Genomic DNA, 25,970 nt, shown 5'->3' on the forward strand with positions numbered 1-25,970 from the left:
CATTTCACATACAATCAAACAAATAGCAGGTAGGCTGGAGCAAATATTTTGATAGGAGATGCTGGGAAAGCACCCAGCTGAAATGCATATGTGTTATGATGGCATGGAAACGAGGCAACTGGTTTGGTTTAATCTGCAGATATCCAATTATTCATCTATGTTTACTTGACGTCTACAGATATTGACTGAAAAACCACTCTTTTTTTCTTTTGGAAAACTGTATTCATATTCTGCATATGGCTTAAATCTCATTCGACCACTTACATTGTTCAGAGAAAATAACCCCATTGAACTTTAGCAATATCACTATGTTAGACCGTTTAAGGAAATGCAGCACCATGTATATCATTAGCACGCAACGCTTCAAACTAATCAAATCACTCAAATAAATCTTTTACTTTATTACTGTAGATACCTGCAATTTAACCCGTGAAATATGGTACTTTAACTAGATTACTTTGTTGTCACTTGGACATTTTGCTTTGAACTTTTGCAAACACCTCACAATTTTCGTTGCCGCCATAACACACTCCTCATATTTCTCTCACCTCACGCTTGATCTAGCATTTGTTTCGGTAAACATCCAGAGTTTACGCTTGCCTGCATTAAAACATTATTACCACAAAGAGAATTATTGAGGCGCAAGTGTGATAAGCACTGGAGGACAATGTCAACTGTCACCCTTGGAGATTATTATAGAACATTTTAAAAATAACCTATAAAGTACTGGTGGTGAACCAATAAAAATAACTCCCGTGATCACTCTGTACACATCAGTCTGTTCACTATGTACCATTTTGTGACATCATGATCTAAGTAAATATACAGACACACAAATAAATTAAAGGATATGAATATTTAGTCAAAAAACTAATAAAAACAGCTGATGCTCTGCACTGTAATGAAACATGTGAACATATATATATATATCTATATATATCTAGTGTGCGAATAACATACCTTATGTTTGCTATCTGCATATTTATATGGACATATCCATGCTGATGCCTCAGTGAATAACAACAAGAACCTTAAAAAGTGCATGCAGTTTGCCCATGCTGAAGAGACCTGTGGTTTTACCTGCCCCTCCCTTGCTGTGAGAATTACACCCCTGCACAAAAAAAAATCAGAATACTGATTGAGAAGCTGAGTGTGAATTCTCTATGATAGACTAGAAGAACATTCTCCAGGAAGTTTATATCAACATTGTGTTGTTCAGAAAACAGCTATTTGTGTTTAATGTTATAAAAACCAAAACTCTCCAGGATCCAGAAGTATAGATCAAGCATTCTACAAGACACATTGAGGGTAAGTGACAGACGTGTGATGCTGTGAAAAGCACCAGCTATGCTGTTATGTACATTTTACTTCTCTTGTAAATTATCCTATGCGAAAAGGGGCAGTCGACCTTGACTTCACTTTTAGTACAATGTAGGCAGTTGATCTTAAGACAATTCACAACTGAATTTCTCTTTTTGATTTTTTTTTTCTATTGTCTGGGTTTTTATTTTTGCTTTTGTGTTCAGCTCTCCAGTTTAGGTGTACTTATTTCCCTAGTATCCAATAAGTGTTTTAAATAATAGGCTTTAAAATCAATAGGACATTGTTTAAACAGAAAGCGATGAAACAAATAACAAGTAAAAATAAAAATGTAGGCACACAGAGGATCATATTTATTTTTTACTGGGTTCAGTGACCCCTATCAGATAGCATTACCCATAGCTCGACTTACTAGTATACAATATGACAGACATATTCAATTTCAATTAATATGAGACCCCTGGATTCAATACACCACTCCCACCTGGTGTGGGCCAAGTCTTCTCTCTCCTTAGTTTGTTATAAATACTTCATACTAGGAAAAGTGGCCAGCCATGTTGGGAATGTTGAGATTTCTAGAGTGAATATCTCAGATTTGGAAGTGACTTTATATATACTCTACCTGCATGCAGCTGCTTATGATTTGGACTCTCTTATGATGTTGCCTTAACCAAGGGATATAGGAGACACCATTAGTTTTAAGGTTTTTTTTCTTATATTTTTATGTTTACCAATCTAGTCTAAGACTCCCTAAAATTTCAATATGCAGCATTTTGAGCTTGGGGATCTCAAAAATGCTCAACCCCAGGCTCAGTTATTTAGCCTTTTTCCTTACTCTCTGTTCTAGGACATCCCCACTCACCCACTCTTCTCCTTCGTCCTCCTTACAGTTACAAGGTGAGATTCATCATTGTTTGCTACCAACTGTATCTATACTTATTTCTTTTTGCTTCTTTTCTGACATTATTTTCCCTTGGTAAACTGGAAATTCTCAGTAAAGGCATACTGGACTGTAAAAAAACAGATATCCAGTAGAAATTATAGAACTACCAATACCAAAGGTACCACAAGGTAGGATCGTGTTCATGGTCTTAATGGGCCATATCTATGTTTCATCACAGTCAGGGAAGTAATTTTAACTTATGGCTGCATTTTAAATGCAGAATTTAAGCATTATTGTTCCATAAAATACAATTTAAAATATAATTCATATGTGTTTGAGAGAGATTCGAAGGTAGTTAACCTAACGAAGCACTGGGCTAATATTAATAGGTGTGAATATTTCCCTTTTAAGATACAACAGAGCATGTGCCATTAACCAATGAAATACATGAAAATTTGAAAAGAATAGTTTATTCTGCAACATCAATTCATAGATGGACTTCCCCATTAGTATAGAAACTGCAACTTACATTACTACAGTATGGAAGCCGTTATAAAGAAACACATTATCCAGAATGAATTGTGGGAAGTCCATATCACATAGACTCCATTTTAATCAAATAATTCAACATTTTAACATATACAGTATTCCCTTTTTCTCTGTAATAATAAAACAGTACCTTATACTCTATAATCTGTTTATATAATTAAAATGATGGTCCACATTTGGTGTTTTGACACTGCATTTTCAATGGAATGCAACCACAATTTTCTGATGTTTGTGTGTGTGTATATATATATAACATTAGTAACAAACCGCACTCCAAGGACTTTGTACGTGAAAAAAACAAAACATTTTTATTTCAACGTTTCGGCTACTCTACTTGGGCCGTCTTCAGGAAGTGCCTAAAATGATGGTCCACATTTGGTGTTTTTGACACTTGGACTGTTTGCATTTTCAATGGATACATATATATATATATATATATATGTGTATATATATATATATATATATATATATATATATATATATATATATATATACAGTATATATTTGGCTAGTATATGGAGGGATAATTCTAATGCTCACAATCCAAGGAAAACACATAACATACACAAAAACCACCTCTGCAAAACTAGAAACAAATTAAGGTGACCTTTATGGGTCAGGGCACACAGGCAGATTCATGGAGATTAGTCGCCCAGCAACAAATCTCCTCTTTTTCGGGGCGACTAATCTCCCCGAACCCCAATAAAATGTAAATCGCCGGCTGGATGGCATTTCAGGCGAGGAAACTTCAGGTGAGGAAACTTCAGGTGACTTTGGAAAACAAATCACACCGAGTGGCATCACGCCGGTGGTTTACATTTTAGCCGGCGGGAAGGCAGTTTGGGGAGATTAGTCGCCCTGAAGAAGACGAGATTTGTCGCTAGGCGACTAATGCCTGTGTGTCATGACCCTTAATGTATTTAATTAATCTCCCCTTACTTGTCTGAGGATAGAAAGAGCAGCTGACAAAATTAGCCATCCATGCTCAGTCATAGTCAACAGGGTCAAGTGCAATTATAATGCTTCTTTGTTGGCTCCCTTCTGCAGCAGTTTAAATAGCTGTAAGCCTGGATGCTCTTCATTTTCAGATATGCTATAATCAGGGGCAAGAATTTTGCTGGCAAAGAAGGCACTCCAAGGCTCTGCTATGGTTATGACTGTCCAGTAATGTAAACCTGAGATATTTCTGATCAGCTGGTTACATTAACTTTAGCATCCCTCACAAAGATTTGTTTCCATCAACCAGTCCCTTATATGAATGCCCTACGAGATTAAACACAGAATTTACATTTTGAAAGATTAATTTAAGGAACTAATACAAGATGCCACTAAGCTCCCAGCAGTTTCCCACTGTGGGGAAGATTCACAATAATTGCAGATGTAACTTCTGTGGTTTGGGGACTGTTGTACTCAATTATTGGTCTTAGCTTACTTTGAATGGCAAATGCTGTAGTCTTGACACTTGGTCAGGTTTTGTGCTGAACTCATTGGCCTGGGCAGAGTTTATTCTAGATAGCAGCACAAAGCACTGTGACTACTTGAGCAACTAATAGATTTTCAGCTGTGACCCTGGCTTCTGCTTCCTAGTAGCCACAAGTTTGGACCTTTGGTTCTGAACTGGCTTTCTTGCAACTTACTTTATACATTCTCGTCTTGGTCACACATTCAGGCTCCTTCTCTCTGGAAGTTAGCTTCCATACTTATATAACCCACTGCATTTCACACTTCTTGGCTTTGCCCTAAAGCTTCCTGAGGACTTCCACTTCCAAGTGGTTTGTTTTTGCTAATTACCCCCCATGATTCCATTGAATCCCCTTTGGACTCAAAAATGAATACAGTAAATCTGCCCCTAACAGTTGCCTTAATTGCCTACCTTGAATATAATCACAAAGAATAACCCAGCTAATTAGAGGACAACCCCTTCAGGTAATAGGTAATACAATCCCTTCAGTGCTCATGGTTTTAACAATGAAACTTTTTAGAACAATTTTTACAAATGCAATACTACTAACAGGATGCCGAGCTATTCTCTGTTTTGCAGACAGGAATTATTTCTTATGCTCTTGTTGGGGATTTCTCTGGTAAAAGAGACAGAACAACCATTGAGCCCTGAATTTCTTCCACGGACAAGTAAAAACTAGGGATCATTCCAGAGTTTTGAAACTCTGTGATTGTTAAAATGTAATGTAGTAGAAAACTTCACATCACAATCATTATGTAGGTGAATGAAAAGGATATTATTATTATTAGTAACAGTAGTATTAATATTAGCAAATGATTTGATTAAAATAACCTTTTAACTAACACAGTGTTTTTTTCTCCAGCATTGCCTTTCATTACTACTTCCAGGATGGCAAGATACTCCCTATGTTGGCAGACATGAATTCTACTTCATCTCCTCATGTGGGTGGCATCTCTGGCCCCAGTTTCACCATTACCAACATCCCATATTTTGTCACAGAGGTGCTGACTGCTGTGCTTTCTGTGATAGGAAACATTTTGATTTGCTTGGCTGTGATAAGAGACAGAAGGCTTCGTACTGTCACCAATTACTTTCTTCTTTCTTTGGCCATTGCTGATATCCTAGTTGGAGCTGTGGCTGTCCCCTGTGCCATTCTTCTGGACTTGGGTGTGGCCCGCTGCAGCCTGTACTGCTGCCTTTTCATGCTATGTAACCTCATGACCTTTTCTCTTGCCTCAATCTTTGGACTACTAGCTGTGGCTGTAGAGCGCTACATTTCTATTATGCTCCCCTTCCACTATCGTGCCTTTGTCACTCCTCGGACCTCCTTTCTTGTTATACTTGGTACTTGGTTTCTAGCAGCAATTACAGGGCTCTTGCCACTGATGGGCTGGCGGAAACCATTTCCACTAAACAGCGAATGCCTCTTTAGCAGCCTCATCTCTGAATCATACATGGTCTATCTAATATTTTTTGGTTTTGTCATCCCACCATTAGCAACCATGCTTGTTCTCTATGCTCGTATTTTCCTGGAAATTCGGAAACAGATCCGTCAGATTGCTGAATGGCAGGTAGAAATAAGCAGGAGGAGAAGAAGGCGCCGAATAGTAGTGAAAGAACTACGTATGGCCACATCACTTTTCATTGTAGTCTTCTGTTTTGTCATCTGCTGGCTTCCTATACATCTTTTAAATGTGGTGCACCTATTTTTTCCAAGTTGTGTGGTACCTGAAGACGTAATCCTTTCTGCTGTTATTCTTTCCCATGCCAACTCTGCCCTCAACCCAATCATTTATGTGTTTCGCATGAGTTCATTTCGACGGGCTGTGGAGGCCACCTTGTCCTGCCCTTGTGCCACCAAAGCAGTAGCAAGTAGGACAGGTTCCACCCATGTGAAACCCATAAAAGAGAACACAGAAGGCAATGTTAGGAATGAATCATTACCTGGAAAGTGATATATCTTGTTCATACCCAAATGCACAGCAATGATGCACCACAATGCACATGCTGCATTCGCATGTTTTAAAATTGAACCCCCTGTTTAAAACCACAAATTCACCCCTTCAAGAGTGAACATATCTTTTATGTCAGGTGGCTACTTGTCTACCCTGTGGGACTGCAACCTGAAGCCTTATGTCTAAAGTTACACTGCTACAAAACCCCATATAGTCCATCAAGTTCAACCCCTCCAAATGAAACTCAGCATCCATACATACACATACTGACACTGACTCATCCCTACCATCACATAAATTATATATACCCATATCTATACTAAATATAGATTTTAGTATCACAATAGCTTTGGAAATTATGCTTGTCCAAAAAATCATCCAAGACACTCTTAAAGTGATACTGACACTAAAAAACAACTTTTAAAAATATGAATATACATTAAAAGTTACCTATGGGTCATGTTGATAATTTTTTTGCTGAGAGGTTTGTTTATGTAAGTTATTGTTAGTTGAAGTTCCTATACCTAACTGTTTTGCCAACTTGACTGTCCCATCTCAGTCTGTCAGCTAAAGTTTCCAATGCTAACGGACTCCTGCTGCACAAATATGGCAGCCCCCTCATGCAGGAACATGGGGCATCAGACAGGTAATGTAAAAGCATTGTGCAAATACTTTATGGCAAAGTTATAAGTAGCTTTCAAAGGCAATATTATGGTAGATGTATAAAAGAGTTTACTTTCTGGTGTCGGTATCGCTTTAAAAGCATTAATCGAATCAGCCATCACAACATCACCGGCAGTGCATTCCACAAAAAGCTATTTTCCTCTAGTCTAAAGTGGTGGCCTCTGGTGCGGTGATACTCTTTATGGTTAAAAAGGTCCCTTGCTATTTGTCTATAATGTTCTCTAATGTACTTGTAAAGTGTAATCATGTCCCCTCGCAAGCTTTTTATTCAGAGAAAACAACCCCAACTTGACAGTCTACCCTCATAATTCCATCCCTCTAACCAGTTTGGTTGCATGTCTCCCACTCTCTCCAGCTCATTTATATCCCTCTAAAGGATTGGAACCCAGAACTGCACCGCATACTCCAGATGAGGCTTTACAAAGGACCTATAAAGAGGCAACATTATATTTTCAACTCTTGAGTTTATGCCCTTTTTTATGCAAAACAGATCTTTATTTGCTTTAGTGGCCACAGAATGACACTGCCCAAAAATAAAAGAACTACAAAAACCACTAGATCCTTCTCAGTTTACGAAACCCCCAACACACTGCCATTTAGTGTATAACTTGCATTTATTTTATGTTTGCCAAAATGCATAACCTTGCATTTATCAACATTGAACCTCATTTTCCAGTTTGCTGTCCAATTTTCCAATTTAGTCAAATCACTTTGCAAAGTGGCAACATCCTGCACAGAACCTATAGTTCTGCACAATTTTGTATCATCAGCAAAAATAGAAGCTACTTTCAATGCCCTCCTCCGGGTCATTAATAAACAAGTTGAAAAGCAAAGGACCTAGGGGCAAATTTACTAAAGGGTGAAGTGTAAAATTCGCCAGCGTGACGTCATTTTGGAACTTCGCCAATATCGTAACGGTCGATGACGTAACTTCGCTAACGAAGGAGATAGACTCTAGCAGTACTTCGCTCCCTAATGCCAGGCGAATTTGCGCTCTGGCGAATGGACATCACTACGCAAATTCACTAACTTGCGCATTTTACTGAATGCTACCTTTTGTGCCAGACTTGCCTTCACCATCTCAGACCAGGCGAAGTGCAATAGAGTAGATAGGAGTTCCTCAAAAAATAGTTGAAAAGTTTTCTAAGTCCCAAAAAACGCTGGCGTCTTTTCCTTTTTTTAGGGTGATAGGCTGCAAAAGAGCGTAATTTTATTTTGGGGTAACCAGCTTTCCCCCCTACATTTCCTAACATATGGCACATAAACTATACACTAGGCTCATGTGTAGGGAATAGAACAACTCTATTTTCTTTTATTAATGTTTCCTGGGCTTGTGTAGTGTAATGCATTTGTTGCAATATATATGTCCATTGAACTTTAACTTCCTGCCGCATGCAAATTAGGCAACGCTAGCGCAACTTTGCTTAGCGCAGTAATGATAGCACAACTTCGCCAGCATTTGGCGCCCTGAACGCTACTTTGGATTTTAATGAATTGGCGTTGTCCTGGCGAATCTACACCTGGCGAAGTGTTAAGCTGTGAGCGAAGCCGTCACTGATGAATTTTCGGAGGTTAGTAAATTTGCCCCCTAGTATAGAGCCATGGTACTCCACTAACAACACTGGTTCAATTTACCACCACTCTTTATCTTTTAGCCAGTTCTCTATCCAAGTACAAATACTATGTTCCAGACCAACATTATTAATTTAACCAGTAGCCTTCTGTGTGGCACTGTATCAAATGATTTAGCAAAGTCTAAGCAGATCACATTAACTCTAAGTAGATCACATCTAGAGCAAATGAAAATAACGCACTATAAAAAGTAATTAATCTACAAATGACGGCAGTGGAAGAAAATATGCAACTGGTCTTACTTTTTTTATATTTACTCTGTGTTTTTTTATACATTATTCAGAATTTTTTTCTGCAGTGCTCCAGTATGGAACTTAAGTAGCTGTCTCACTGCTAAGGCTTATGTTCCATGACAAAATGCAATGGTTAGGAAGGTTGTATAGAAGATGAATAAAAGACGATCTTAAGAGAAACATAAGCAAATAATAACAATATACCTTTTAGACTACAAGCTGGAGAAAGAGAGGACAAATAGGAAGGCAACTAAATGAGAAAATATCAAAAGTGAAGACCAGTTAAAAAATTGACAAGGTAGGACAATTGTAGGTACCGGTAACTTAAGAACTAGGCCAAACTACCATTAACCCTAGGGAATGTTTGAATATTACCAAGATATCGTGTCTACCCTAACTTCTCTACTTATTCCATAACACTACTATTTATTATTTATTATTTACACTGGTGTTTCTCTCCTTCATGTGCACTACTTCTCTGCAATAAATACACTATGATGATGATATAAAATATATTGTGCTCTCCAGGTACTAATTTTTGCTTACTTACCTATTGCAATTTTACATGGCGATTGCAGCCTGTTGAGACGCACAAAAATACATGTTTGAACAATAAAGGACAACCCAGCATCCATTTGATTTCTCCCTGAACCCTTATAACCCCAATACTGCCCTACATGCCTCTATACACCACCCCATTAAAGGCCTCAGCAATTACAGCTATATCCATTGCCTCGTACAGGGATACCGTGAAAACCCTGCACAGACCATGTCCATCGATCTGAAAATCCTAGATCATCCCTTTCCACAATTATCTCATTACCTCCCACTGTGGGGCAATTCACTCATTCTCCAGCTAAACTCATATCTAGGACTTATAGAGATATTATAGAAACTGTCAAGCTTAACAACTCTGGTCAGAGGCCATTCTTAACTTTATTCATAAGCAATGGGAGGAAGCAACAGAGTCTACCTACAATTTCCTAAGTTTGATAATAGACAGACTTATACACTACTAATTTCTCCATCAAATTTATATAACCCCACTCAAACTACAAAAGGTTTGCTAAAAGACAGGAGGACCTTGGATTGTGGACCCAGTGGTTTACTTTATATGGGTGATAAGACGATATAATTTACAAATGCAGCTCAAATTTGTCTGCCTTACCTCATGTTTAGAAGGTGGTAATCATGCACTGGATGGGGGATATGCCCATGTCCTTGACCTTCTGGAGAGCTGATGACAAGTTCGACAAGCTCTGGGGGGGCTCGGTGTAATCTGGACTCCCTAGAGCTGTAACTATACCTTCTACTTCTCAAGCTAGTGAGACATGCTCCACCGTTGACGCCTTATGTCTCATTGTTACTATGGGGTAAATTTATCAAAGAGTGAAGTTCTGCCACTAGAGTGAAATTCCGCAACTCTCAATTCATTTCTATGGGATTTTGAAAGGTGAATTTATCAATGGGTGAAAGTGAAAGTTCACCCTTTGATGAATACGCCTTTAAAAATCCCATAGAAATGAATGGGGAGTGGCGGCATTTCACTCTAGTGGCGGAACTGCACTATTAACTTCACTCTTTGATAAATATACCCCTATATATATTTGCTACTAATTGTAATAATTACCTGCTTCTTTTGCATTTCTGTAATGAAAACCAATGAAATGCTACTGTAATTTATCTTATCTTGTCAGTGGTTTTACAGCAATATGTAAATGTAATTGCTATTGAAAGCATTATTTGTCTGTTCTTTTCTATTCTCTGAATTATAGGAAGGCTGTCTCCTGTAGTCTTTTCCCTGCCATGGGTAGTTTTAAAAGCCATACTGGTATGTTAAAATTTGGAACTTGCGGGGACCGTTTTTTAACCTGCTGAACTTTAATTTCTAAACAATAGAACAGACACACGTCAAGTACTGGTGACTCTTTGTTTTTAGCATATTTAGGATATGGTAATAGTGTGGAAATAATTTTAGAGTAATAGCTAATTAAATGCAATATAATAAATTGAAATCCATTTAGCAGCTGTGTGTTTGTTTCTTTCATGTTTATTACATCAATTGCTGATCAGTAATATATACAATGCCAAGATTGTGATCTGATGCTGGCCTAGGCATGTTCCCCAACTTGCCCCCTCCCTGTGATTGGCACATGCACAGGACAGTCCATTCCCAAATTAAGTAACAGGTATTTTGGAACACCTGGAATGTTTATTAATGAACGTTCTTACATCGACAGCATCTGTGGTTTTTTTACATGGAGTATGAAAGGGCTAATTACCAAGCGGGTAGGTACCACCTTGCTAGGCTTCCCTCAGTAAATATAACCACTTAGCCCAAAAAATAAATAAATAAAAATTAATAAAATGTAGTACTGGCACAAGGTACCATTCTAGTGAGCATTGACACTAAATATATCATCATTCTCCCGTAAACTTTGCGCTCAGAGACCTAAAAAATGGTTTGGAACAATAATTTTTGGGCCCTAGGTTTATATACCTGATCTAACAATTAAGAGGATGCACACCTATACATACATAGCATTGTTTTCTTGTTGTCCAGTTCTCATCCTGAAGTGGTCAGTTACAACAATACAAGATTACATGCAGAGGATGATATAAAAACCACATGTGCCATTAGCAACCAGTCAACACAAAGTTAGAAAATGAGAACAAACCAGACCTATGGGCTAACTGCAATTCTGCAAGTTATCATCTATTTTAGTATAAAGCCTAACAATACAATGCTAATGCATGCACTGGTCCGCCTTGTTTTGGGATTTTTCCCACAACCTCAAATAGGACCCTACCTTTTGACTATTTTGTTCAAATTATAAGATGGAAGCTACACAATAATGGTTTGACAGTAGCCTTAACAGTTTGCCACTAATCTTCCACGTTTACACTCACATAGGACAACTAGTACAAAACTAAACTGTTATCTTATGACCGTAAAATATAATTCTCCTCTCATTTTTAGATGGCTATGTGTAAACATAACTTTTTTCTCATGTTAATTAAACTGTGGGCAAAGAATAGAGGCCAAATTATTAAGAGTATGCAAAAATATGCTGTACATTTGGCAATGCTGGTGCTATCACTTGCATACTTACTCTACTGGCAAGTGTAAACATAGACAAAGTGGCATATCCCCACCTCACAGTAATGGGATGCCCTTAAACTTCATTACCTTTGCAGTTAGGCCCTTTTCTTTAAAATATTTAGGCAGAAACCTTTCTGACTGGTTCCATTTTCTGTGAATATATAGAACATGGTCAGCAATTCCATTTACATTTTAATTTTCTTTAACATTTAGAAAACCCCTACCCCAGCTATATATCAAATACAAATATATATTACTGCTAATATATTTATTTGTAGGACACTTGTGACTAAACAAAAATTGCCAAAAGATAGTTTTAACAAATTTTCTTTATTAGAAAAAAATCATGGTGGGACAGAGAGATCTTGTTATAAAAGGTTTTAAAGAAACACTGTAGAATGTAGGCTGAACTTCACAATCCTTTTGACAATCTAAAGGGTTCTTTCGGGGGGGGCAGAAAAAAAAAAGACATTTGGTGATCCTTGGTAACGCAACTATTTGACACCATGGTTAGTATTTGTAAGGAAGTTATAAAGAGATTAGACAGTATCACTTTCCAGCAAGTAGTGGATTCCGAAGAACAACAATGACACTGTCTCCACGGAGGAACATCTTGGAGATATATCGGTCTTTGTTCACTGGTTTGGACTTCTTTTTACCCTTTCCACTCTTAGGGACTTCAGTCCACATTTCTTTGACATTTTCCAGTACCATGTTACAGTGTCTAGAGTAAGAGTGACAAAAGATACCAATATGGTTATAATAAAAGAATTAAAGCAGAATTAGAGTAAAACAGTGATTGTAGAATCAATTAACCAGATTTCCAGACAATGGCCATTGCTTATGGAGAACCAAATTCAGCTCAACTACTAAAAACCAAAAAAACCAAGAAATCGGTTTTCTTTCAACATTTTTTGCCTGCTTTGTGTGTGCAAAAATGATCTTTTGTCTGGTATTATAATATTATTGTGTGTACAGAGTGGGTCAGAATAAGTACTACATTATGTGTTTTCACACTTACAATTCTATGTTTACGCTGGACTCAATATTTATGAGCTTGAGCACACGGCTCAGAGAATAAAAAATAGAATTATTTTGCCATTAAAGGGGTGGTTACTTTTTAGTATGTCATAGAATGGGCAATTCTAAACTTTTCTAATAGGCTTCATTTTGTTTCTTTTTTATAGTTTTTGAATTATTTGCCTTCTTCTGAAATCTTTTCAGCTTTCAAACAGGGATTACTGTCCCCATCGAAATAACATGCTCTGTAAGGCTACACATTTATTGTTATTACTACTTTTTAATTACACAACTTTCTAGTCAGGCCCTCTACCATTAATATTCCTGTCATTTATTCAAATCAATGCATGGTTGCAAGGGTAATTTGGACTCTAGCAACCATATTGCTGAACTTGAAAATGGAGATTTGGTGCTAAATAACTCTAAAACCACAAATAAATTGCTATGAGCCTAAGACCCATGAACAAAAAAAAAAAAAAAAATTGGGTAGCAACACAATCATGAGAAAAGTTCTTGGGATGTCAAATAAGGGCTGTAATTGGTTATTTAATAGTCCTTATGAGGACTGGAAGCCTACAGGGGGCTCTGTTTGGCAGTACATCTGGTTTTCATAAAATCAAAACTTGCCTCCAAGCGAGAAATTCAAAAATAAGCACCTGCTTTGAGGCCACTGTGAGCAAAATCCAATGGGTTGGTGAGTAACATATTGCCCGTGAGCCACTGGTTGGGGTCACTGTTCTAAATCATACTAAAAGTTAATTCAAAGGTGAACAACTCCTTTAACCTGGATTTTTGCCAGCATAATTCAGGGGCACTTTACACTTATACACTATAGACCATTCTGAAATAATATATCAATAATAAACTACAACTACTTTCTATTGTCTATATAGTTTTTGGTTTTAAAATTAATTTCATTTCTTAACTCTCACATAATTATATTAGCTAGATTGCTGACTTTGTTTCAGATTGATACACTGTTAATACATTTCTCAGCAGTATCCGACAAATGGCATCAACTAATGCACAAATTGTAACAGACATAAGATAAAATTCCCAGACTATTCCATCTAAATTGAGCAGTGAAGATAGGGGGGGGGGTCTTTCTTTCACAATCTCTGCAGGCACAGAACATAAACTGTGATGTCCTATTGCCAGTGGTATGGTGCCTATGGTGGCACTGGACAGAAATACAGCCCTGCATAGGATGCTTTGTCACACAAAGCACAGGTGCCAAAATACCATTGTACTGAAGCGAATCTGAACCACAGACAGTAAAACATGTTACATGGCCTGCCAGCTTCGGTGACAAAGCAGGAATGATGCAATTACACCGTTAATCCACTTTATTGGCAGCAATTCTATCGCCTTAGTTTTTATCAACTTAGTACCTGTCAAAGGCTTTCACTCTGCCCAGCAACTTTTTGTTATTCCTACAGTTGATCAGGACTTGTGTGTTGTTCTTCACAGACTGTGTAAGCACAGACAGTGGCCCTGTGTTAAACTCCTCCTCTTCTCGCTTTTGGAGCTCTTCGGGCGTCATCTCAGTTTTGGGCTTATTAAGGAGACTCCTGAGGAGGGAGGGGGAACAGGGTTTCAGAGGGAAAAAAAAACTTGTTAGTCGAGATATTTTTCCCAGAGAAGGCTTTCTTAAATAAGAAAATGTTTTGTGCCTAACGTCAATCATAAATCTGACCCTTACATACAATAATTCCCTGAACTTTTGCACCGAACTAAGAATATAACAGCACAAATTAAAATGTTTTACTAAACTCAAATGAGTTAATGCAAACATTTAATATGTACAGTTAAACTCAAACATATAGATTATTATACTTTATATAGTGCTGAGATATTCTGCAGCTCTTCACAGAGATTATACACCATTCACACTATTAATTAATAATTACATTTCAAGAACACATGTTTCTAATACAATCAAACACATAAAATGTGGTAGCATGTCACAATATACAACTGACACACTGATTTTATTTTAAATGAGGTTAGGTATGAGTATGCTTTAAAAAAAATACTAAAAAGAGTTGGGTTCTTTTTTCTACTTGAAAGCTATGTGCCATCTTTTTTGGAAGTTATATTGTATATAAAGTCAGTCTAAGAGACGATTTCTAGTTCTTTATAAATAATTTACAAACGCTTTATTGGGGTCTCTGATTAAAAAACAGAAAATGGACTGTAGAGCTTCATTTTTATTATTCTTATTGATCTTCCCTTGCGACTTCCAAACTGTTGCCTTATTGCTAAATTAAGCCTTAGCAACAGAATATAAATTGCAAGTCATGTTCAAGTTTACCAAGCAAATCTCTATTGTAATATATTTCTTATGCGTGTCAAGCAAATAAAATCGTAGCATTTTTCTTTTGTAGAAACTCAGTGATGTTGGCCCATCCAGGCAGAATATACAATCGATTATCTTTGCTGCCCTCAAAAGTTTTAATAGACCTGGAAGAGAACCGAGTTCAGCTACATTGTTTCAAGATTAAGAAAACAAATACTGCATTCAATTGTAACTATATTTACAAATTACAGGACACCGCGTTTTCTATTAGCGGATTCAGATTCTGTTCGCGCACAATTCCCTACTACAAAGGTACATTCACCCTGAGCGCGCCAGGACTGTGCATCTATTAGCTACAGTTAAGCATGTCCAAACGCCCATTTATATGTTTACTTATTTAATGCGCTGCAAATATTCCACCCGTTACTCACATCTTTCTTTTTTGCCTTGTCTTTCCCTTCTCACGTTTTCCCGGCGTGTACAACGCTTCCTTTGAAAGGTCAGTTCCGCTTCCGGTTCACGATAGAAGCTACTTCCTGCTTGGCTTTGACTACGCCAGTAGAAGCGTGACCACGTGATCGACACGAAGCAAGAGGAGGGGTCTGCTCTGCGGCGGGATAGCTTTGATTCTTAGAAACGTGAGAAGGCATTGTGTACTTAACTAAGCGGATGCATTTACTAGGTCCTACAGTGGTTAAAGCACAAGACAAACCTCATTGCAATATTTTTACAGTATGTCAGACAATCCCTTATGGATTTAATCGCATCAAAGCAGTTTCTTTCTGCCCATTTTTCCCCAGACTGTACATTCGGAGGAACTAATCAGCAGGTGGCGCTATTGTTACAAAATGAATTAGAATGGCACTATATAAACAGTTAAGTAGCTTTGAAACGAAAAAAAGTCATGTAAATTGCAAAAGTGCTTAGAACACCCTGACCAATGTCATTTTTAAAAAAATATTATTAAAATATTATTTTAATATTATTAAAATATTAAAAAAATATATTAAAAATGAAATTGGTTCATTTCTGGCAAAAATCAACTATTCATCCCTCTCTACACCAGAGGTCCCCAACTTTATTTTGCAGGGACCAGTGTAAAGCCCTATTTTTTTTAAAGGACCGGGGTGCGGTCAACAGCATGCCCCGCATCAAATTCAAGAGCGACAGCATCAAATTTTGTGCACCCACAACAAATTTGGGCACGCTTTGTACCCCAGACTCGGCGGCCCAGTACAAGTATGTCTGCTGTCCGGTAGTGGGCCGCAACCTGGCAGTTGGGGACCCCTGCTCTACACGACTACATACTAAACCTTCCTCATATGACATAGGGCATTTGTGGCCAAGAAAGACTGTCATTGTAGGTTCTTGATGAACAAATGTAAATAAATATTGTTATTTTTTGTGTTACTAAATGTATTTCACTTATTAGAAATTACACTGGACTTTATTTTACACTGGGACATAATTTTGGCATCTTTTCAATAGAGATGGACGGTCATAAATAATTGCCTGTATATTTTATTATATTAGGCTTGATAAAGGTCCCTTAAATGGGCAAAATGTGTCATGTAACACAATACATTCTAAATGTATGGTTATCAGTGGGAGAGGTTGTGGTATATTGAATGAGAAATATTGTATAACTTTAAGCAAAAAGGTATACATGCTTGTATTTGAGCTAATAAGAAAACCTACTGTGTAACATGGCAGTTCTGCTGCCTGACAGAACTGGGAGTTAAGCTGTGAACCTGTTGCGAGTTTACAGGTGTTTGCTGGTAGTTTATTGGCTTCTGGTTATACTGTACTCTTCTAACAATAAAACAAATCAAACCTTTACTGGGTTCCAAATGCAAACTTTAATTCTACTGGTTTCTGAACATACATCAAGAGCTAGAAAATGCAGCATGAAACACGAATGGAGTAAAATGTAACTCTCATTTCTCAGCCAGGCTGAATGTAATGGAATCCGTTAGTGTAGTGTTTCTGACTGTTTCTAACACAGGAGACATTCATGCTAAGGATCTGTAATAGTGATGTGTGGGCTGGGCCGATACCTGCGGGACCCGCTGAGGTGGCTTCCCCATTTGACCACATCTTGTAGTTTTGGTGTTGCTGTTCTGTGGTGCTGCAACTGCACAAGCATTTGTCCACTCAGTGTCTGTTGAAGGAACTTGAGAATCAGTTTGTAGTTCAGGTTGGTGTGCTTTCACTTACTTATAAATCATCATCTAAACTGATTGTATACAGTGGTGTGCATTTTTTTTTTCAAATGTCTACTGTTCCTTTGGTATGTGCCACATCATTAGTTTGTACTAGGTATGATCTTGGAGCTTGTAACATAGAAGTCACACGGCCTGGTTGCCATTTTGTTCCAGGCTTTTGCATCATGACCTGGTCTACCTTTTGCAGGTTAGATAATGGCCTGGCACCTCTGTTGTAGTATCTGGATCGTCGTCAGGCCCGGATTTGTGGTAAGTCCTAGGGCGGAAAAATTATTGGCCATCCATTCAATATGACTTTCCTCAATGCTGCTACTTGAGGGTCCTCAGCAGTTGCACTTTTGAGCTGTTTAATTTTTTGGTCAGAAATGGGGAGGCTTGACATAATAAATGTAGCTGTGTTTCAAATGCCTCTTCTGTAGAACTTTTTGCTTGAAGGGGCAATCTACTTAGGGTATCTGCAACAGGAATCATGTTTCCAGGTTTGTATATCAACTGAATATTATATTTTTGCAGATGCAACATCATCCTTTGTAGCTGGGGCAGAAGCACTTTTCGACCATAAATAAAAATACACCGATGCCACCATGGAAAATTACCTGTTTCATTTTTGTTAAATTGTGCTGAGATCCCCATTGAAAATCATAGTGTTCCTTTAAAAGTTCTCTTAGGAGTGTCAGAATGTCAGCAAGATGTGAAATGAATTTTGCCAGGTAATTAGCCAGTCCCAAAACTGTTGCTAGCTCTGACCGATGGTCAGTCGGTCTCATATTAGCTATTGCTGCAATTTTGGTTGGATCAGGTTATTGGCCTTCCTCTGACAGGATATCACCAAGGTATTTGACTTCCCCTTCTCTCAGATTACATTTGTCCACATTGAATTTGACTCCCCCTTTCCCTGGACCTCTGAAGCATCTTCCAGTGTTTTTACCATAAACAAGGTCCTCCACACAAGCAGCAACACCCTAAAGACCTGCATATGTTTCATCAACTTTTCTTTTGAATAATTCCTGAGCAGAGTGAATGCCAAAAGGTAGACGGGTAAATTGGTACCTTCCTTGTGGTGTGTTAAATGTTGTTAACATAGAACTATCCTGGTCTACTTTTGTTTGCCAATACCCTGACCTGGCATCTAAATACTGAAATACTTTGCTTCTGCTAGTAATGTCTTCTAGGGTAGGCATTTGATAGTGCTCCCATTTTACTGCTGTGTTTAGGAGAATTTGTGCCAAATACATTCCTGTCACAAATCATTTCATCAGCATCAGTGAATGCACAATGGCTAGCAATTTCAGATCTGTGACAATTGTCCCGCAGGTTCATTTGCATCTGGTACCCTTGTATAGAATTTATATCTTGCAAAGATTGGGTTTGCATTTGGAGTTATATAATCACTATATCTTTTATAATAAGCACTGGGCTGTTTTCTCTACTCTACAGACATGGCTCCCCATGAGTTGTATATGTCCCTTTCTTTCTCTCCCACCCATAACAACAAATAACAGCATTTGTCTTTTCTTCTTTTGCCTTAAAGCAGAAGGAAAGGCTGTTTGCACTTGGGGGTGCCAAATGTTAGGCACCCCAAGTGATTGTATTGACTTACCTAAAACCCCAGGCCGGTGCTCCTGACAGCAGAAAACTGCACCGGCCCTTGGTTATAACAGTGAGCACCACAGAGAGATCTTCTTCCTGCTTCCTTTTTATTCGCGCGGTTGCGCATGCGCAGTAGAATGAAAAGCCGAACTTTAACTAAAAAGTCGTCTATTTTGTTCTACTGCGCATGCGTTTAACCAGGAAATTTGATGAAAGAAGAAAACGGAAGAAGATATCTCCGTGGTGCTCGCTAGAAAAACCCCGGGCTGGGGTTTCAGGTAAGTCAATACAATACAATCACTTGGGGGTGCCAAGTGCAAACAGCCTTTCTTTGGAAAAGTCCAAAATAGTTGGATTTTTGGACTAATTCCAGCACAGACCACAGAAACTTCCAAATAGTATAGGAACCTCTTCCATTATTTTATATACAACCTCGGTAAGTCTTAGATGCTTGATTTTTGGATCTGGACTTTTTCCATGCTCGGGGTATATATTTTTTCCACACATTGTTATTGTTAAAAAAAAGCTTGAATTTTTTGAGTTTTTTTGGATTCAGACTTTGATAAATAACCCTTCTAGTGTGCACCACATTATATTACGGTGAGCAAATTTGTTTAGGTGCCCTCAAACTGGTGTCATAAATGCATAAAAAATGCCAATGTGTATGAGCCCTTAAGGTGGCCATAGATGCAAAGATCCGCTTGTTTGGCCACATCGCCAAACAGTTGATCTTTCCCCGATATGCCATTAACAAACATGGCTATATCGGGGGTAATCTGATTGTTCGGCCGTATGGCCAAACGATCCGATTACAATGTGCCGTGGGCTCCGGCGGGATCGGTCGGGTCAAAATCAAACCTGACCGATCGACCAAACGACCGATCTCCGCCGGATGAAAGATGTCGGCACACGCCACACACGATCTGAATTTCGTACGAATCCTCGATTCGATAGGATCTGTGTGTCAATGGCCGCCTTTAGACAGTTCTAAGCTCCCTTTATTGTTTGGTTAATAGAGGGTTTCTTTGTTTAAACAAGGTCATTTTCCTGCTCAAAGAATTGTGACCATCGTAGACTTGTTTTTTTAAACATCTGAGGGCAAGATATCATATAGGGAGGGTTAAACAACAGTACAGGATTTTAGGTAGAAGGGTAGTTTTGACTGTATATGTCCTATCTATGATATATGGTGGATGACCCACCCCTACAGAATAGAGGCAACGGCATTGAGAAGAACTGCATTTATATACGGATCTAATGGAGCTAGTCAGTGTAAAAGTTGTGTGGCATTCCTTTCTGTTGAAAAAGATCACATACTATTCCTGCTGTCTTATGTTTCACATTGGTATGGCAGCTATCCATGTGCATCTGTGGCAATTACACAATGTTTTTGTATAACCGGATTTGATCTTTGCACTTTCTTTTTGTTTAGTCTATTCATATTAACAGCTTATTAAATTCCATTTAGTTTATATAAAGTGGTTTAGGAATTCTTCACAGTTTACATTTTACAGAGAACTATTAATCTATTTGTACTTTTACTGTGAGGCATAACAGCAGTTATTGGCTTATGAGTAGTGACAAAATTTGACTATGATTTTATTTGTTATCTTTCTATTCAGAATTTCTCCTATTCATATTCCATTTTGACTTCCTTACATTTGCCTGGTTGCTAGACGAATTAAGCCCAAGCATCCAGATAGCACTTACAATTCCAATCCTAAGAGCTGAAGAACAAGAAATATCAAATAGTTAAAGAACCACAAGTAGTTAAAAATAAAGGGTAACTGGAAATGGTCTAAGAATATTGCTGTATTTATACATTTGTACATTATGCTAAAAGAAAAATCTGAGCATCTTTATTACCTTGATTCAGTTAGCAGGCCAAAACTGAGAGAACCAAGACAGGCTAGAAATGTTAAGTTTGATATTATATACTTTATTTCATTCATTTAATGTGCATTTTCTGCATGGCAAAGTCAGATACTGAAAATATATTCTGGAGTATTGCGTGATTTATGGTGTTTCCTTTCATGGCCACATTCTTGTTCAACAGCTCATGAAAAATTAGATTTCAGACATTAGTTGCCGAAACAAGAAGATGTATCTCAAGCTTGGAAGCGGGGCCAAGTTTTTATGGTGTTGTAAAATGTGTTCCCAGGGCATTCAGTTGCTGACACATTACGATGTCCTTTCAAAATGTAAGCTGACTTAATGTAACCTTTTGTCACTCCACAACTGATGAGGTTTTTAACTGCATTCTGAGCAGCAGTATTGGGATTAATGTCTGGTGAAAGAAATTATAAAAAAGAGATTAAGAGGATGTTACTGGTGCATTTGATACATGTGTCTTCATAGTGAATATACAAGTCTAAACAGAATGGGGAAAAGATATAGCCACACAGATATGCACAGTAGGAACAATACATTTAGATAATTCTAATGACTGTCCAATTAATTTTATATGTAATAGTTACAGTTTAGTATTGCTTGTAAAGATCGATTACTAAACTATTAGTACAAGGTTCCTTCATTTTTTAGTCTGGAAAGTCATATTTGGTATTGAATTACCTCTATAGTATATTTTAATAATAGCTGTTAGATAAGAAGTAGGTGCAATGACCGGGATCACAGAAACCCACCCACCTCATCCTCAAGAACATGGAGACCCATGTTAGGGTCTTGACCTATAAGTTAAGACCTTACTGTGATTGCTTATTCAGAAGATGCTGAAGTGTAACTAAAACTGTGTACAATAATTCTGTTTGCTTGATTGTTGTACTGTTCTATTTTGAATCATTTTTTACTGTCCACAGCTGCAAATATAAGGCTAAAATTGCTCCCTTTAGTGCTCATTCAATGTGCACTGGTATCTGGGACTTGGATTAAAAGTCCATAGCAAGGTGCAGACTCCAGTGCTGGTGGGCACAAGGCAGCCCTGTCATATATCAGGGCAGACAGTAGATGTATCGCTCCTTTTCATACTGGACCTCTATGTCTACCCTCCCTTCATGAATATAGGGCTGCTGAACACAGGCAACACCGTATTCTTGTGGGAAATGCAGGTCCTTGTGCTTCATTAGTGTAAAGTGTGTAGCAGGGCGCAAAATACATGATGGTTTGTGCCCAATTTTTGCACTTGGAACCCAATCCTGCACTTGTGAAGTCAGGCCATGATCTACCCAAGCTTAATCTTTATTTTAGTTCAACTTACTAGTGAATGTTCCCATGACACTGATTCCAATGGAGTCTGAGTTGTAATTAGGTGCATGAGCACCAACGGAAGTCCAGCCACGTCCCTCATATACATTTCCATCCTCACCAACTAGGAAGCTGTAATAAAAGAAGGTGTGAGTAACCATTAATAGTGCACAAATAATATCCCAAGTATGTCTATCACTTTATTCAGAGCCAGGCCAAGTAATAATAGCACTTGGTCTAGCACCCTCGCTGCCGCCCCCCAGCTGCTCGCTCACCCACCAACCCACACATGCTGCCACCACCATACTGGTGCTCTTTGTTGTGCACAACCTCCCACCCACACACACTGCTCTTATCCACATGTACCTGTCCCATTGTATGGTCTCCTTCCACTTGCACCCCAAGCAACTGTGCCCAAGACATGTGTCTCGCCTCACCTACAATAAGTCCCAGCCTTGACACCAAGCCTCATACCTGTATCCAACGTCACACCAGGTATTTGAATTCATGTGATAGTTCTGAATGTTCTTGACCTGAGTTATACATGAAGACTGGCTTGAGCAAGCTGCCCCAGCAGTGTGATGGATGATCACATAAGTGACAGGCGTGGTCATTGCAGTCCTGCAGGCAGGGCCGCCATTAGAAATCACGGGGCCCCGTACAACAAAATTTTTGGGGCCCCCTGGGCCCCGCCCACACTGACGACCAAGCTCCGCCCCATATCCCGCCCACATCGCAGTTAAAAGACCACACAGACATCAGCGCTAAAAAAGTAACCCCCCCCCCACACAAGTTGTAAAAAGCTATTGATGGTCAGGGCCCCCCAACAAAAAAAATGTAAAAAAAACTAAAAAATAAACAAACATTGGTGGCAGGGGCCCCCTTCTAAGTTAAAAACAAATTGGGGCCCCAAAAAAAAATTTGAAAAAAAATTAATTTTTTTTTGAAAAAAAAAAAAAACATTGGCGGCAGGGGCCCCCTTATAAGTTAAAAACAAATTGGGGCCCCAAAAAAAAAATTTGGAGAAAAAAAAATTTTTTTGAAAAAAAAAAAATGGTGGCAGGGGCCCCCTTACAAGTTAAAAACAAATTGGGGCCCCAAAAAAAATGTAAAAAAAAAATAATTTTTTTTTGAAAAAAAAAAAAAACTGGTGGCAGGGGCCCCCTTACAAGTTAAAAAAATTTGGGGCCACCAAAAAGAAAATTAATTTTTTTTTAAAAAAAAAAACCCAAAAAAAAACAATGGTGGCAAGGGGCCCCTTACGAGTTAAAAAAAAAATTGGGGCCCCAAAATCAAAAGTTTTAAAAAAAAGATTGGTGGCAGGGGCCTATAGAATATTAAAATAATACATTGGTGGCCAGGGGATTAAAAAAAAAAAAAAACACAAACTGGTGTTCAGTAGAATTGAACTCATGGCTTCAGTACTTCAACTTCGCCTCCTTTCGTGACTTCGGGTCTTTTCACCGCTTCAGGACTTCGGCTTCGGCTGTTTTCGTGACTTCGGGTCTTTGCGCTGCTTCAGGACTTCGGCTTCGGCTGTTTTCGTGACTTCGGGTCTTTTCGGCGCTTCGTGACTTCGGGACTTCGGCTTTTTCCGTGACTTCGGGTCTTTTCGTCGCATCGGCTTCGGCTTTTCGGCACTTCCGCATTCGGCACTGAAGAGGCAAGACGTACGGCTCGGGCGCTCGTAAGGGGGGCCCGGATCTTCAAAAAAATGCAGCGCTGCCGGGCCCCCCTTCATGCCCGGGCCCGGTACGCTTGTCCCCCCTGTCCCCCCCTGATGGCGGCCCTGCCTGCAGGTGGGAGAACGGCCTCCCATTGAACCTTTGTTAGGATCGTAGGGCAGCCTGATTGAACATAAATTGTTACCACTGTAATTTTTTTTGTTTGTTTTCAAGGTTAGTAGTTTATATAATATACACTGGTAAAAGCAAAAGGAAAAAATAACTGTTTTTGGTTGGAGGACCCCTATAGGGGGTTCTTAGGTCATTTTCATGATGGTTGTCATTTTAATGGAGTTCTACACCCACAAACTGTTTTTGTTTTGCATGAGGAAAACAATGTAATTTTATGCACTTATAATTTTTATCCTGGTTTTTGCTTAATTCTGTTTATCACAAGAAACCTGTCCTTGGCCAACTAAATGGATTAAAGGGGTCCCACCCACAAACCAGTTTGTGTATAGTGAAATAAAATGTAATTCTAAGTAACTTTCCAATTTACATTCATTACAAATGTTCAATGTTTTTAAAAATATATATATTTGCCCCCTTCCTGATTTCTTATTCTTTTGCATGTTTGTCACACTTAAATGTTTCTGCTCATCAAAAACCGTTAACTATTAGTCAAAGATAACATAATTGAACACAAAATGCAGTTTTTAAATGAAGGTTTACGTTATTAAGGGAGAAAAAAAACTCCAAATCTACATGGGCCTGTGTGAAAAAGTGATTGCCCCCCTTGTTAAAAAATAACTTAACTGTGGTTTATCACACCTGAGTTCAATTTCAAAGGTTATAAAGCCATTTCTAAAGCTTTGGGACTCCAGCAAACCACAGTGAGAGCCATTATCCACAAATGGCAAAAACATGGAACAGTGGTGAACCTTCCCAGGAGTGGCCGGCCGACCAAAATTACCCCAAGAGCGCAGAGACAACTCATCCGAGAGGCCACAAAAGACCCCAGGACAACATCTAAAGAACTGCAGGCCTCACTTGCCTCAATTAAGGTCAGTGCTCACGACTCCACCATAAGAAAGAGACTGGGCAAAAACGGCCTGCATGGCAGATTTCCAAGGCGCAAACCACTTTTAAGCAAAAAGAACATTAAGGCTCGTCTCAATTTTGCTAAACATCTCAATGATTGCCAAGACTTTTGGGAAAATACCTTGTGGACCGACGAGACAAAAGTTGAACTTTTTGGAAGGTGCGCATCCCGTTACATGTGGCGTAAAAGTAACACAGCATTTCAGAAAAAGAACATCATACCAACAGTAAAATATGGTGGTGGTGGTCTGGGGTTGTTTTGCTGCTTCAGGACCTGGAAGACTTGCTGTGATAGATGGAACAATGAATTCTACTGTCTACCAAAAAATCTTGAAGGAGAATGTCCGGCCATCTGTTCGTCAACTCAAGCTGAAGCGATCTTGGGTGCTGCAGCAGGACAATGACCCAAAACACACCAGCAAATCCACCTCTGAATGGCTGAAGAAAAACAAAATGAAGACTTTGGAGTGGCCTAGTCAAAGTCCTGACCTGAATCCTATTGAGATGTTGTGGCATGACCTTAAAAAGGCGGTTCATGCTAGAAAACCCTCAAATAAAGCTGAATTACAACAATTCTGCAAAGATGAGTGGGCCAAAATTCCTCCAGAGCGCTGTAAAAGACTCGTTGCAAGTTATCGCAAACGCTTGATTGCAGTTATTGCTGCTAAGGGTGGCCCAACCAGTTATTAGGTTCAGGGGGCAATTACTTTTTCACACAGGTTTGGATTTCTTTTCTCCCTAAATAATAAAAACCCTCATTTAAAAACTGCATTTTGTGTTTACTTGTGTTATCTTTGACTAATAGTTAAATGTGTTTGATGATCAGAAACATTTTGTGTGACAAACATGCAAAAGAATAAGAAATCAGGAAGGGGGCAAATAGTTTTTCACACCACTGTATATAACATTTTGTATTAAACTGTTATTAAATTTACTGTAAAGCTCATTCTCTTCGGAGAGTTTTCAAGTCAGTAGGTTGTTAGTGCCCAGTGTTGTTACTGAACTCTAACATCTGTAAGAGTTAATTGAATTTGAGTGTTCAAAACAGT

At 38.5% G+C, this 25,970-nt stretch overlaps 3 protein-coding genes across 3 annotated transcripts; 1 reads left to right on the forward strand and 2 right to left on the reverse strand.

The window, feature by feature from the left end:
* Positions 1–5,131: 5,131 nt before the first annotated feature.
* LOC108698509 (adenosine receptor A1-like) lies at positions 5,132–6,169 on the forward strand. Its single transcript, XM_041573914.1, has one exon. The coding sequence runs from the start codon at positions 5,132–5,134 to the stop codon at positions 6,167–6,169; it is 1,038 nt and encodes a 345-aa protein (XP_041429848.1).
* Positions 6,170–12,135: 5,966 nt separating this feature from the next.
* On the reverse strand, positions 12,136–15,764 carry snrpd2.L (small nuclear ribonucleoprotein D2 polypeptide L homeolog; the record flags this gene model as incomplete). The annotated part of the gene is given in 3 exon segments (NM_001174027.1): positions 12,136–12,545; positions 14,233–14,412; positions 15,572–15,764. Coding segments are annotated over 3 exon segments (357 nt in total). The 3' UTR covers positions 12,136–12,370.
* A 5,222-nt stretch (positions 15,765–20,986) lies between these two features.
* pglyrp1.L (peptidoglycan recognition protein 1 L homeolog) lies at positions 20,987–22,779 on the reverse strand (the record flags this gene model as incomplete). The annotated part of the gene is made up of 3 exons (XM_018230792.2): positions 20,987–21,242; positions 22,170–22,288; positions 22,631–22,779. Coding segments are annotated over 3 exons (447 nt in total), but the record flags the coding sequence as incomplete, so codon positions are not given.
* Between the last annotated feature and the right edge of the window lie 3,191 nt (positions 22,780–25,970).

Source organism: Xenopus laevis, chromosome 8L, assembly GCF_017654675.1.
Source record: "Xenopus laevis strain J_2021 chromosome 8L, Xenopus_laevis_v10.1, whole genome shotgun sequence".
In the NCBI taxonomy this organism is placed as follows: domain Eukaryota; kingdom Metazoa; phylum Chordata; class Amphibia; order Anura; family Pipidae; genus Xenopus; species Xenopus laevis.

What these genes read in the sequence shown, in the direction of transcription:
- LOC108698509 (XM_041573914.1), top strand. Translation starts at nt 5,132, where the DNA reads ATGAATTCTACTTCATCTCCTCATGTGGGTGGCATCTCTGGCCCCAGT.